Source organism: Myripristis murdjan, chromosome 3, assembly GCF_902150065.1.
Source record: "Myripristis murdjan chromosome 3, fMyrMur1.1, whole genome shotgun sequence".
Taxonomy (NCBI): domain Eukaryota; kingdom Metazoa; phylum Chordata; class Actinopteri; order Holocentriformes; family Holocentridae; genus Myripristis; species Myripristis murdjan.
In genome coordinates, this window is record NC_043982.1 from 38,091,502 (window position 1) to 38,107,073 (window position 15,572).

Below are 15,572 nucleotides of genomic sequence, written 5' to 3' on the forward strand. Positions count from 1 at the left end.
ATGAAACTAAAACAAAAGTCCCAACTATAGAATTTTAAAAAGTACTAATAACCGATAACAATAATAAAAATTGTAAATAAAAATTAATGTGTGCTCTAAAGTCAGGGTGAAAAAATAATCTACCATGCATTCTCAGTAAATACTCATGTGCACAGATAATCCCAGCAAATAAACTGTAATTAGGGACTGGGATATGGACAGGATATGTTTTTATTTCACCTGCAGTCAAATGATCCCATTGTGTTGTGATATGCTCATAAATTTGTATTAAAATCATTTTAACTCATGGTGAAACACTGATTGGAGGAAACATTTGGAAGTTCAAGTGCCTTTTAAAAGTAAATTTTCCTGAAGAGTAAAAGTAGCTAAATGTCTCTCAGCAGGTGTATTTGGAAGTGTAGATCCTAGCAGACTAGCAGGAGTGTAAAGAGACGACCTATTTCAGGCGGGGAGGAATCACCGAGCGTGTGACTGTGGTTTCTTCTCAAAAAAAAAAAAAGGAGACTGTCTGAGAAAAAAGAAAACAGGCCTCTTCAGTTTTAGTCGGGTCGGTCTGTTGTTTCGCCTCCTGCTGTGCACCTTGTTTCCTTGTTTTCTTGTTGCCATGTTTTTTTTTTTCCTTCCACCAACACAACAGCCATTGTTTTGCCAATTTTCCACTTAACAGCTTCTTATTAAATCAGTGTAAACTCCTTCCAGCTGCTATGGACCAAAAACTTACTGGAGAAATGTGATAGTCTGACTGCCTTAATGCTGAGATTGTTTTTTTAATAGGTGAAGGCAATAAGACACTCTGTAATGACTGACAAATTCACAACGAAAAAAGGATGAGGATGCACACTTTAATTATTTAATTATGTATTATTTAATTAAGTATACATGAATTAGAGAAGTTAGGAATAAAGGAAGGCCACCCACTCCAACTCCTTTAGCTTTACGTTTACTTTTAAACAACTAATGTTTCTGGCAGATCCTTCCTCAGGGACTGTGCAGCGAGCTGATTGGTCCTGGAAATCGGCTCCACCGGACCAGAACACTAATTGTTCAGATTCATCACAGCAAACACTTATCTGGGTCAGGCTCTTCAGCGTGACGGGTCACGGCAGGATGGGCTAGATTTCTTTTTTTTTTTTTTTTTTTTTTTTTTTTAATTCCATAGCAACTGGTAGCAGAAGCAATGGACAGCAGCTGCGTTGTTATTGATGTAAATAAGGATAGATCAAATAGAGAAAGTTTAATGGAAATGGAAAAAAGTGTCCTCAAAATTGAAAAGAGGTTCCATCCATCCAGTTTCTGCAGCTCATCCGGGACGGGGTCATGGTGGTAGCAGGTTGAGGAGGGCAGCCCACACGTCTTTAACCCCACCCGGGCACATCGAGCAGCTCCTCCTGGAGGATCCCAAGGCAGAAAAGAAAGAATAGAATAGAATAGAAAGTGGTAAAAAAAAAAAAAAAAAAAAGTGACTTCCAACATGACAAGAAGATCTGGTTGTGTATGAAAAGTGCTATTTTATATGCAGTGTGGCTTGTGTGTGTGTGTGTGTGTGCTAAGTTTTAAAGACACTCAGCTGTCAGTGCCACTCTGAAGCTCCTGTCACCACGGCAACAGCAGCAGGGCTGGAGAGATGTGTTTTGACAGGAAGTGACCTCGCCGTGACCTCCCGGCTGAAGTCACGGGTTGAGGCAGGGGGTCAGAGGTCAAAGCTGGCAGCATGGAGGCCACCATTGTGTGTGTGTGTGTGTGTGTGCGTATGTGTGTGTCTCCGCTCCAAAACGCTGACTGCGCTGCTAAACATAAAACCAGAGCTGTACATTTATGCCCGCACTGGCTAGATGTGCTTCGGTTTTAGTTGGGCCGGGTTCATAAAATTTGATTGATAAGCATAATTATTTGCAAAATGTATGGTTTTGGCACAGATTAGGCTTAAAATCAACTCAGTTTGGATTTGAACTAAAATAAATCTGGGTTTGACGCCTCTCAGGCTTGAATCAAGCTGCAGTCCTCAACCTCTAATGTTTTTTGGAGCTGTAAAATGTTATAAATCAAAATATTAAAATTAAAGACGCTAAAAGTGTCTGGTCAAGGAAAAATAAGCAATATTTTACTCCCATAACACAAAATAACCATAGTTCTGCAGGGAGTTACAATGACTTTGCCAGAGTAGACAGATGTGTAGCTTCCAAAATTCACCTTCCAGACTCATCAGTTTACATTAAATAGTCCTGAAAATGATGAAGACAGACACGCTGCAAATACATAATTCCACCATAATTCCTTGTCAATGCTAATGACCTTGTTTCAAGTGTTTCCTTCCTTCCAAGTGATATTTTCTTGATGCAAGAGTCATAGTTTTCTGTGCTTTTTTTTGCCATATCAGTCAAAATGACTGAGAGGAATTTGTCTGAAGATATTTACAGTGATTATAAACTAAGAACCATTTTAACAAGTCATTTAATCTCATAGTCAGTGTTAAAAGAGTGAAAAATATGCCAGTGGGATGAAATAATCCAGCTAGTTTCCCATTAAGTATCAATAAGGCAGTATCAATAAGGCAGATCAGCCAACTAGGATTCAAGAAAGTTCTGGAAACAAGTGGGATTATCTCATCCCACTGTCTGATTTTTCCTACTTCTTTGAAGAAAACTATGATTTTTAACACTGAAGATGAGAGTAAATGGCTTATTTGCAGCTTAACCATGTGGATGTGGCTCGGGGACAGACGACTTGGCAGATTACTATATTTTGCTAAGCAGAAATGTAATAATTATTATTGATGATAAACTAATGACATTTTGAACCAGGGTTTGCTCTCACCAGTTTTGGCTTTTTGTTTTGTGCCTTACCTAACAGCTCTCGCAGCTGTAAACCACAGCCTCTCGTGGCTTATTTCTTAAGTATAATGTTTCATGCTGTGATGCATTCCTGCAGGATGTGGTATTGGAGGTTTACAATGCAGGATTTACACTCAAACACAGCTCAGTGCTTCTTGATATATCAGGGAGAGCTGGTTTATTTTGAGTTTATTTTGATCAGGCGGATTGGCTGCACTGCAAAAAAATTCCCTCTTCAAAAGTCATGTAGTCTCAGCTTCATGGGTGAAAACTTTGCTTTTCTTCAAACAGGAGAGACAGTGGGATGAGATAATCCTATTTGTTTCCAGTGCTAGTCAACTTGTTTCCAGAATTTTCTTGAATCAAATGTGATTTTCTCGATACCCTGGGCTGATCATCTTTATTCTGTCTTCTTTAGTCTGACTCACCAGGTGTAGACTGTGGGCACAAGCCTGCCATTGGGAAGCTATTTCCGTTGGCTCCCGGCACTGTTTTGCAAGTGTACCTTCACTGTGTCCTGGGCTTAGTGCCGCTCAAGACGATTGTGATTAGTTTAAAGACATACAAACAAGCCAGAGCATTTTCCCCTATAGCAGAATGATAATTGGTTCAGGCAGGCCTTTCTGCAACGCGGTAGACAGCGCTTGAACAGATTTATACTTGTTGCAAGAAAAACATCTGAAGCAAGTCAAACTGCAGTGGAAACAAGTGGCATTAGCTCATCTTACCAGTAGATTTTTTTTTTTTTTTTTTTTTTTTGCTTATTTGAAGAAAAACAAAAACAAAAAGCCTCTGTAGGTAACTTTTGCCTTAATAATTTTGGCAAATCACCATCTCCAGCCTCCATGAAGCCACCAGGCTCCAGTGTTGTCGCTTCACTTGCAACAGCTTGCCAGTTCCTACTTCCTCACTGCCACATGCATGACTGTGTGCCTTGAACGAGGTTCTGAGTCCCAGGTGGGCGCTGCGTAAAGTTTTTGATGACAGTCCGCCCACTTTAAGAAGTTCCCCACACAAGCTTTAGACTGAATGATTTGTTAAAATGGAGATTTTTTTTTTTTTTTTTTTTTTTTTGCAGTGTGGAGGCAGAATCTCTGACTTGGCCTTGTAGTGAGGAGGCAATCTAGGCCTCATGAATAATTCTTCTTTATCTGGTGCTGCTAGTACTACTGCAGTCTCTCTGCCTCCGCCTCTTATCCCTTAATTTGTCGCCCCATCATCTCACTGTTTCCCCCTCTTTGTCTCATGCCTGCCTGTCTTTCTTATTCTCTCTCTTTCTGTCTCTCTCTCTCTCTCTCTCTGTCTCTCTCTCTCCTTGTTGCCGTGTCACTGTGTTGGGGGGATCTTGGATGGGTGGTTGCTGCAGACGTCGGTAACCTTGGCAACCACAGCCTCAGCCTCACCTGCTCCGGCATTGCTCCTCTCTCCTTGTTATGCCTCCCGAGACAACAAAAGCACCGTCCCCGAATCTTCATCCTCCTCCTCCTCTCCCTCCTTTCATTCCTCTTTTTTCCTCCTCTAAAACGATGCAGCATTCCCCATATTTCATAATCAAATGGTCGCATTCATCTAATGTAATTCACACACACACACACATACACACAAACACACACACACACACACACACACACACGCATCATCATTCCATCTTTCTAATCTGGGCCAATGCCTCAGGACAGGTCATATGTGGGACATCATAACCGCTCCCACAGATCAGGATCAGTGTTTTTCTGTGTGTGTGTGTGTGTGTGTGTGTGTGTGTGTGTGTGTGTGTGTGTGTGGAGGGCAGGGTCACTGAAGGCAGCTCTGTGATTGTTAACACAGGGAGAGGCCAAGCTACCCAGCTGAGCCCGGAGGCATGTCTGTGTTTGTGTTCCTGCGTGCGTGCGTGTGTGAATGCGTGTGTGTGTGACTGTGTGAGTGTGTGAGTGTGAATCCCCACCAGAAGAAAAGCCAAAAGGTTCCTATTACGAAAGCTTTAGCATCAGCTCTAAAGTAGATATGACAGGGTTAAATTTGATTGTTTAAATTCCCATAAGGTTGCAGGGATCAGGGTGTGTGAGTGTGTGTGTGTGTGTGTGTGTGTGTGTGTGAGTGTTGGGACTCTGTGTTTCACTCTAATTGCAGGCTGCCCCAGTAGAACCATAACCTAGAAAACTAGACTATTAATTTTTCTTGCTTCATTCCCCCAGTACAACATATAAGAGAATTAGAAACACACACACACACACACACACACACGTACACGCACGTCACATCACATATACGTACACTTTTACAAACATTTGCACAAGCAAAGTGCATGCAGACATTTAAGTGTGTGATTGGTCAACCTCAAAATCATTGCACTTGGAGGAAATGAATGAAATTTTTCTTGGGTATACGTGTGTGTGTGACTGTGTGTGTGTGTGTGTGTGTGTGTGTGTGTGTTTGGATGGTGCAGCATGGTCAGGGAAAGTGGCTGACGAATCCCTCTGCAGATTTCAGATCACGGTTGCCATGGCGATGCACCGGTGGGAAGGCCACGGATGCCCGAGGCAGAGAAAGAAAGAGAGAGAGGGAGAGAGAGGGAGAGGGAGAGGGAGAGAGGTGTGCAGACTATCATTATTGAGCAGTGTGTTTAGAGCTTCATTGATATTCTCTGGGAAAACAACAGCACAACAGAGCTGTGTGTGTGTGTGTGGTAGTATTGCACAGTAACTGTAATCAATGTATTGTGTAATCAGATTACGAATATACACCTGTAATCAGTCCACCATGTAAACCACTTCATCAAGACAAGCTGGCTCTGTTCCTACTGCTGCTGATACATTAAACAATATTACAAGCATTTATTTAGAGTAGAATGACCCTTTACGATATGAGAGTGATCACTGCGGGTCTCTTTACCAGCAGCCTCTTGTTGTTTCCTGGTTTGAGCTTCCTAAATTTCTGTCTCTGCCCTCCTCTTCACCCCCTCAAGTTTATCCTGAGATTCTCTGAAGTCGCACATCCTGCAGATAAACATATCTACGTTTCAGATCTGTCACAGGAGCTCCCCAGTGGCTGCAGCCACAGGACAAGTTCATTCAGAGCTTAGCCTGACTTGTAGCTGAACATCTGCAGCCTCGCCACATTTTCCAGTTGGAGGTCAGAGATAAAATAAGCCGAGCAATGCAACAGGAGGTTTGTTGACATGATTTGCACAGAAAGGTTAGATTTTTGCTGTCAGAATCAATGTAGGGCCCTATAAAATCCGCCCCCCAAATTCCGTTTTATTTTTTCCCAAATTCTGTTTTTTCCGTTTAAATTTTTGGGAATTCAGCTTTTTACCCTTTACTCTTATTTTACTTTACTACCAAAAAATTGTGTTTTTAATGTTTATGACTAAAATGCACACAAATGAAATAGAAATTACCTTAAATTAATTGAGGGTGAAATGTATCCCTTCTTTTCCATCCAATAAAACAAAAGAAACATCTAGTTTTCGTTTACAGATCGCTTGTGAAAATGAAAGGTGAATACGCGGGACTGGCTCTACGTCTTCACAAACTAGGTTTCTGCTCTCGACACCCTCTAGTGGTCAGAAATCACTTAGTGTAGCTTCTAAAGTGATACATTGTGTATACAGTGTATCAGTTTATGCCTGTTCTGTGTTCCATTCTAATGATACAGTGTATCTGTTCATGTAAAGCCTATATAAAGAGAGAAAGCCCATCCAGGTCCACTGAATGTTGTGAGGCAGAGAAGAAGTGCAGCACAGTCTCTGAATTTATCCACAGGTCTCCGCACACCATGCTGCCTTCACTTGAACTTGGACATTGGAGCTCTGGTATTGAAAATTTATGACCAGCGAAAACTATTTTTAAAAAATTAGATTGCCCAAAACTGGGGTGGCAAGGTCTTTTTAGCCTGACAGCTGCCACCCTCAAGGTCAGTGTAGATTGCTGGTTTAATGACTAACATGTAATATAAATCAACACAACAGCAACAATTAGATCAACTTTTGATTCTGGTACTTAGTTACTCACCACTTGCCATTGCTGTATACACAGATAGCTTGATTATGTTGAAAGCCCTGGGTGTGTGTGTGTGTGTGTGTGTGTGTGTGTGTGTGACTGTGCTGATCTTTTCCCATTCTTTAAGCTTTAACATCTCTGGTTTGTCACAGTAGGCTTACTGTGTGTGTGTGTGTGTGTGTGTGTGAGAGAGAGAGAGAGAGACATTCCCTCGCTCTCCTCCAGCCCCTCTCTCTTTCTCGTTCTCTTGTAGTGGAGTAAAGACGCTTGTTTCCATAGCAGCAGACAATTTGACCTTAGCAACAAACATTCTGATTCTCACCTTAGCAACAGGCCACGATCTGTGCTGTCATGGAAACCGGAACAGAGCTGTCAGTTAAGTCAGTTGCTAGGTGACGAGAGAGAATAGTTTTCTTTTGCCTCGCCACTCACTTGGACCAAACAAGATCAAGTCTGTTCAGGCGCCGAGCTGCAAAAAAAGTGTGGATGCCTCAGATACTTGCTCCGTTTGAACAAAGTCAGAGAGCTGCTATTTGAAACAGATGAGCAAAGCAGTACATATTCATAATATTTATATTTTCATGTGTGTGTGTATGTGTGTGTGTTTGTATTCACCGCTGGATGACATTTATTGTACAATAGAAGCTAAAACTGTCTCTCAATCTAACAAAGCTGGCACCAGCTGCAGTGTACCTTCCCTGGGTGGGTCGCACACACACACACACACACACACACACACGCACATGCACATTTTCATAGAGATCTTTGCAGCCAGGAAGCAGATCAAAAGCAGGAAAGGCACAGCAAGGGAGGGGGAAAGGAAGGAGAGAGAATAGGGATATTTCCCAGGAGGCGAGTCCTGTCTTGAAAGAGAGAGTGAGAGAGAGAGAGAGAGAGGTGGGGGGGTAGTAGTTAAGTAAATATGTACTCTACATGCTTTTTGAAAACCTGCAAACAATATAATTTTGTTCTATACTCTATTAAAGTCTTATGCTTCTTTAAAAAAAAAAAAAAAGGGAGACAAGGTGTGATCAAATTTGTGAAGTTGATTTGCACTGGAACCAAGTTTACGAACCAGTGTTATTTTCCTTGTCTGAACAATATAAGACCTTCAGGACTCAAAGACACGCCAAATCACTTGTAAAATGGTTTGTTTCAAAGAAGTTCTGCTTCCCCTCTTTGAACGTGACGTCGACATCCATTCCCCACTTGAAGCAGATTGAGTTAGAGGAAGCAAATGACAGGTGCACCAGACTGTAGAGATGGATAGCTCTGCAGTGTATACACATGTGAGGGAACCTGAGTGGGCTGAGTGCAGTAGGGCTCTGTGCTACATCCTCAGTACATATGGTATTGGATGATAAAAGGCCCCAGCCTATCAACACTAACGCTGTGTTCATGTCAAATGGGAAAGAAGATCGAGGTAAACAAAGATTCCCCTCTGTGATGTGCAACTATTCACATCAGTTGATGCGTGGATAAAACTTTATATTAAATTTAGATGATTCCTAGTTGTCTAAAGTCATGAATTATGATGAGCAGAAATCAATTTTGTGACACTGTATCTCTGCCTTATATGCACACTCAAAGCCTCGTACGCACAAAAACAAAGTCTACCACTAGAAGTCGCAAAGTAGTTAGGCTTTCCATAGCTCATATTCGACCTTAATATGGTGTTTGTCCTCAAGAAAGTGAAATTCTGCCAGTGGACGTGTGTGTGTGTGTGTGTGTGTGTGTGTGTTTGGAGGGTGGCCGGCGAGTGAAACCTCCAACCCAGTCGCCGGAATCAAATGTTGCCGTTTTATGTTCCTGCAAACCAACAATTCTGTCACAATGTCAACGTTTCGGAGTCAAAAATACGTCGTAAGGCAACGTGGTGAAGCCTGAGTCAACATCAGCGTTACTGTTAATGTTTGCATATGCATAAATGCCAGCTAATGCGAGCTCATTAGCAGCTTTATCAACTTTAGCCACTTTTGTTTTGTGCATTAGCTTCATTAGCCAGCAAAAACCACTTGGTTAGAGTTAGGACGAGGTCATGGTTAAGGTTAAGGAGTGGTGGGAAAAACAGTGTTTTAACCGGCTGTGAGAAAGTGCGGCCCAAGAGAGCCAGCAAACTGCAGACAAAGAGAGGCGTCACTCTTACTCACAGTAGAAAAATCAAATGATTTTATTTTATTTTATTTTAGGCTACATATTAAAACTCTTGATTTTCTGTTCACCAGGGCCTTCATCAGATGAACTAACAGAACAAACACAAGAGCACAGGTTAGGAAAAGGTCATGGTCAATGTCATGAACGCTCTCACTTGACACAGGACTTGAGTTTTGACTTGTAGTTTTTTGCTGTTTAGCCACGTCACAAAACCTGAAAATGTGATATTTCAACAATTCCTGGTTTTCCAAAATGTAAAATGTTGATATTTTTCGTGGCTACTCGGCTGAAACTTGAAGATTTTAAGGCTCGACACTAGAAGCAAATGGCTTGCTAAGATGGACACACACACACACACACACACACACACACAGTAGCTGTGCTCCAGATGTAAGCAGTGTATGTGCTCTCTGCTCTCCCCTCATCTAGTTGTTGATCTCCGGTGGAGTCTGAGAGGCTTGGTAATAACACACAAACAGGAAGGGGACCATCATAAATGTAGAGATCAAACACACACACACACACACACACACACACACACACACACACACACTTGGCGCTACCTCCACTCCCTGGTTCTCACTCCAGCAGTGAACTCATTAAAATGTGCGAGGCGCTCCCTCTCCTCTTCTCTCTCTCATTTCTCCTCCTTCCCTCTCCCTCTCTCATTTCTTTCCCATATCCTCTCTTCCTGTGCTACTAAACTCAGACACACACATACACACACACACACACACTTTCTCTCTCTCTTTCTGTGTGTCGGTGTTGTCACTCTGCATCGCTCCCTCCCCACATCAGTTTAAGCGTCCTCTAACTGTGGTCATATCACATTATCAGACCAGGTTAAAAATGCGTTTTCACTTTGTGTGTTTGCGACTCATTGTGCATGCATGATGTATGCTTGAGCAAGTGTGTGTGTGTGTGTGTGTGTGTGTGTGTTTTGGGGAGGGTGGTTCTGCTTTAATGAATGGTTGCCGGGTAGAGCAGGAGGCGTGAGGGAGGAATTTGTTAATTATGAATGGAGCGCTTCTCTCTGGATCTGAACAACACAGCGAGTGTGTGACTGTGTGTGACTGTGTGTGTGTGTGTGTGTGTGTGTGTGTGTGTGTGTGTGCATGCCATAACTGCACCAGGCAGCCCAGTGAATGTCTTTTTCAGTCAATATTAGACTCCAGTATTGTGAATACAGGGGTTGACTATGAGACTTATAACCGGAGTGTTAAAGGTTTGAATCCCCATACTGACTCTGACAGTGTGTGCAAGGAAATTGGAGGTGTAATATTTTCAGTAACCCCTGCTTACGCGCCTTTGAGCAAGGCACTCTGGTCTGACCAAACTAGAGGCACCTGTTTTGATGAATTTTTCAACTTCTTGTCCCAGATTAAGACTAAATCCTGGTCCTTATGAAGACAATAAATGCTTGCTAGATTTGGTATTTTTGTTTTTGTTCACAGCTAAATGAGGGAATTTTAATTTTTATGTCAGGCTTAGAAGTCTTCATTTTTTTTTTTTTTTTTTATGGTTTCTTGTTGCCAGAAAAATAAAAACATGTCAGGAATTTGCATATTCTTCAATCCTTTTTTTTTTTTTTTTGACATTTATTAACACAATTCATGATATGTTTCATCCTTACTTCAAAATCAAAACATCAGTTGGGTTTGATCACTAACACAGTGCTACTTTGACCCTCGGTGTCGCCCCCTGCAGACACACCTCGGATACATGCACTGTCATAACACACAGTGACCTCCAGCCCATCATCATGTGACAATAACCACCAATAAAAATAAACGTCAATTAAACTTTCAAAGAAGCCATAATTTCAGGGGTTGTTTACCCCTAGAATGCCCTTTTTTCATAAAACTTGATTTGGCTGTAATATATTAGATAGATTATAGATTAATGCCAGGCTACAGTGATGGAGTGTAGGTGAGTTTGTCTTTTATTCACAGATGACATCCTTGTACTAAAAGAGGAAAAGCAGATTAATTTGTGTTGCCAGTAATTTTGGTTTCCCTTTTTTTCCCCCCCAACTGCAGAATTTCTTAGTTTTGGTTGCATATATTAATTTCCTGTATTTTGAATAAAAGCTTTGCTCCTCCTTTTACTATGTAAGCCTATGTAAGCCCTCATGATAACCAGTGTCTCTCTAGGAAATCCCATTTGGCTGCTGTTTAATCTGCATTTCCAGTGTGTACATTCCAGTGGCAGGGGTGATTAGGCGACTCTCTCTCGGCTGCTCCATGTGCCGCACGCAGTGGAAGAACCAAGCTGTAATCACGTTTCCTCATCAGTTTTCCACCTATAGCAGCGCTCGGGCTGAACACCTTGTTTGGAAGTTTGCATTGCGTGCGTCCAACATTAACCCACTTTAACTGCAGGGTCGGCTTTTTCCACGTCGACCTCCCTTGACTTAAAATAGCCCGGTGTTTACAGCTGCAGGTTAGCCGCTCACCAGTCTGGGTCCCTCTGTCGCACAAACACACACTCACGGGACAGATCTTTATTTGGAGTGTGTGTAGTATCCACCAGAGGCAGGCCGGTCTCTACTGTAAATATTGGCCTGATGTAAAAGGTTCAGGCGCGGTTCATCTGTCTGCAGCACACAGCACTTTAACACAACACAGACTGTGGCTGCAGTGTTAACACTGCTCACTCGCTGTGGTTTCTGCAGAATGAAAAGGGCCCTTTTGTGGTAAATGTATGTGGAGATGCTTTAGTGTGTGTGTGTGTGGTTTGTGTACATTATCGGGATGCATGAATATTTTATTGTTTTTTTTTTTTCTCCCTTTTTTAGGCTAATACCAGTATCTGATATCCACCCACACATAACAGGCAATACTGATACTAGTATCTATACTGATATGCATTTTTGTAAGAATACAAATTCCAGGTACAAAGTAAAGACCTGCCTTAAGATTTTTTTAAAGACAATTTTAGGCTCACTCTCTTGCTAGTTTGACAGTTCAGACCAATTTCAGCCAAATATCAATAGTAAAAACAATATTGGACCCATACTGATATCAGCAGATACAGCAGACCATCCCTGCTACATACATCCTTTCACTTTAATCAACCCTCATTTCCAGTTGAAATCTAAATAAGGAAGGTATGCATCATTAGTTCCCAAGTCCCACAGGTCCACAGTCAATTAATCTCTACTTCAGACCTCGAGGTGTTTTGAGTAAAGTTCAATTGTCTTATTTGCCACCTAATTGTGAATTCGACCATCTGAACGTGTCATTGTGTGTCGTTGTCTCCAGGGGCGACCAGAGATATCGGCTCGGCTCTGACCAGGATGTGTATGAGGCATCGCAGCATCGAGGCCAAACTGCGCCAGTTCACCAAGTAAGACGCACAGCCGGGGTTTCTTGATATGCACAAAATGGGAAACCTCAATGTATTTCCACATAAAGCTAACCCTATGTTTGTTTGGTTATGAAGAATGTTTGGTTAGTTTTAGGTGTCAGCTCTATGGATTCTATTAAGAATATTACTGTGTGTGTGTGTGTGTGTGTGTGTGTGTGTGTGTGTGTGTGTGTGTGTGTGTGTGTGTGTGTGTGTACATGAATGACTGTAAATGAAAACAGCGCTTGGCATGCTGCTCAGACCGCTGTGGAAACCAAACCAAGACTCTGTTTTCAACCATTGTTTTCATTTCCTTTCACTTTCCACAACCTCTAATGACTTTTCCATGGCAGAGGCTATTACACTGATGGTGATAGCAATGATAATGGTGATGATGATGATAATTTATGGCCAGAGTAATGATAGGGCTCCCTTTGAAGACTGAGTCAATCTAAAAACTAGAACGTGTGTGTGTGTGTGTGCGTGTTCCTGTAATCTAGTATGTGTGTGGAGTGGAGTCATGTGTGTCTATGTATGCATGTCAGTGTGTGTGTGAGTGTATGTGTGTGTGTGTGTGCTGTTGGGGGTGGGGGTGGGGGGTCCCACATGTTCCAGATTCTAAAATAGTGAAGTGGAACGACACGTGGAGGGAATTTATGTAATGATCTCATTCCAGAAATATAGCTGCTTCATTTTCTGTGGGGTCAGAAGGAGGAGGACTGTTGCTGTTCATAGTTCCAGCTGATTGCATCTACATGAAGAAACCGCACCACAAACATTTAGCTTATGATTGATTTGGCAGGAAATGAAGCAGAAGGCAGCCGCGGTTCTCCTGGTTCTTACCATTCATTATTCAGCATGTCGTGAGTTCTAAGAAACCGGGCATTAAAGATTTCACTGAGCTGGCAAAACTTAACTCCCTTCTCTGATAGTAGGAAGTCAAAGGTGTCCAGACTTTCTGCGTACTCTTGGGGTGGTTTCACACCTGCCTTGATTAGTCCTGAAACAAACCCTGTTGCACTTGGTTTGTTTGGGAAGGGGGAACCAGCATCACACTCAGGTATAGAGCAAAACAACCAGACCAAGACCCTGTTGAGGCGGTTTCTCTGAATGTGAACTGATCCAACTATAGGAAGCATCGGACATTTTGGGTTGAAGCAGCTCTTGTCGGCAGCTCCACTGAGCATCGTAAGGTGCTTTCCGACCGGACAGTTGTAGGGACATTTTTGAGAGGAAGAACCCGCCTGGGAAGGTTCCCCCAAGAAATCCAAACCTTCAAGAGTTTTTTAAATGTTTGCATTCACACCACCGGGACCTCTGAAGTGATGTAAGCTGGCGGTTCGTTACCGATGTCATTTCTCTCTTTAATGGCAGAGGTGTGTTTGTTGCATAATAACGGAGTCGGAAAGTTGGCCAGTCGGAAAGCTTAAAAAGTCCTTCAAAAGATCCAAGAACTATGATTATTCCTTATTCCTGCAGTGCGTATGCCAAAAAACAGGGTAGTTCCACCAACATTTCTTAGAACGAATGAAAGCTCCTGTTCTCTAAATATAGAATCAGGAACAAAAGTGAAACAAGGGCCGACATGGAGGAACAAGGAATTACATAATCTTATTCATATATGGCCCAAATGATCATTGCAACTGTCATGTGGCTTTAGATAATGCATTTTGGTTTGTTTCACTTCTTTGTGGGGTGGCACAGTGGTTTAGTGGTTAGCATCGCCACCTCGCAGCAAGAAGGGCCTGGGTTTCAATCTCAGCCCTAGTCCTTTCTTTGTGGACTTTGCATGTTTTCCTGTTCTGCTTGTGTTTGTGTGGGTTCCCAGTGTCAAAATGCATGCAGATCAGGTGAATTGTAGTGTCTACAGTCTATAACAAGTATTCCCATTGATTCAAATTTAAGCAAATGGACTACAGGTGTAAAAGCCTTGAAGACACCACTCTTCACTACTCATCCAAGAAACTTCTTCAGTGTAATATGTTGAGGAAGCTTGTTGGATCAGTATGCAAATGTACAAAGATTATGCAGAAGGTCCAGTTGCCTTTGACCTCCTACTGATATATTTACCATGACCTGAGAACCTTTATCATCATTTTATCTACCTTTATATATACCATGTGTACAGCAGCTGGACCACAGAATAAACCCTGACATGGTGATCAGGATCTTGTATCACCCTGAAGTGGTTTATTTTGCGATATTGACTAGTTGCACATATCCTACTTTGTACACAGCAAATGAAAGGAAAAGTTGACATACAATATTACTTTTGAAATGGTTTTATTAGCCATTAAGATTAAAACAAATAGCCCATATGTTTTGTTTTTGTACACAACAAGTAGGCCTAGATGGCAAGACAAGATAATCATACAACTATGTTAGCCTACACCAGTTTTTACTGTTGTGATCACAGTGTGTTCACAGTGTATTTGTCTTTTTGTGTCTTTCTCTCCATCTCTCCCTCCTCAGTGCTCTGATGGAGAGTCTGATCACTCCTCTGCAGGACAGGATTGAGGACTGGAAGAAAACCGCCAACCAGCTGGACAAGGACCATGCCAAAGGTGCAGAAACAAACCATTTCACTGTGCACGATGTCACCGTGCAAACAACCAGGTTCCAATCCCCTGTCAGCAAGCATCTAAAATAACCTTGAGAAAGAACCTGTGCTGATATCTGACCCCTGACCTTTGACTTCCCCGTGCCCGGGCGAAGTGATAAGATCAACAAAGTATCATTACGGATGCTGTTCACACGTCAAACTGGATCCCTTTATAGTCAGTCACTCAGTCTTGACTTGCTTTTACAAAGGCCCACCATAACAACCAATATTTGTGAACATCCGATGTGTTTTATCACAGTTTTCAGCTAATGTTAACCAGTCTCAGTATCTGTTATCATTTGGAGCAGGTTGGTATATGGCATATATATCTTTCGAGTTAATTTTGTTGATTTCTAAATGAATTAACCAGTGCTACCTTGCATCTAAAATTCATTACCCCAGAAAGACCGACTGGATTGTATGAAAACTGGGAATGACATTAACCTGCAACTGAATAATAAAATCGTTTAAAATCACTATTCTATGTCAAGTGATTAGTGTATTTATTCAGTATCTGCAGAATAAGCAGGATGCTTTGGGTTCATAATTAGCCCCGCTGGGACTTATTTTGTGACATAGTCATATTTTAACACTCTTAAAAGAATCGTTCCTCATGATAACTGCTGTTACTTTTCATAT

General features: G+C 41.9%; 1 protein-coding gene across 4 annotated transcripts in view; it reads left to right on the forward strand.

Moving 5' to 3' along the window:
* The window catches only part of mtss1lb (MTSS I-BAR domain containing 2b), an 89,028-nt gene that overhangs the window by 53,890 nt on the left and 19,566 nt on the right, over nt 1–15,572 (forward strand). For all 4 annotated transcript variants that reach the window (XM_030077479.1, XM_030077486.1, XM_030077496.1 and 1 more), the window contains exons 4-5: nt 12,247–12,331; nt 14,804–14,895. In XM_030077479.1, coding sequence (XP_029933339.1) covers nt 12,247–12,331; nt 14,804–14,895 — 177 coding nt within the window. The remainder of the gene's footprint in view (nt 1–12,246; nt 12,332–14,803; nt 14,896–15,572) is intronic.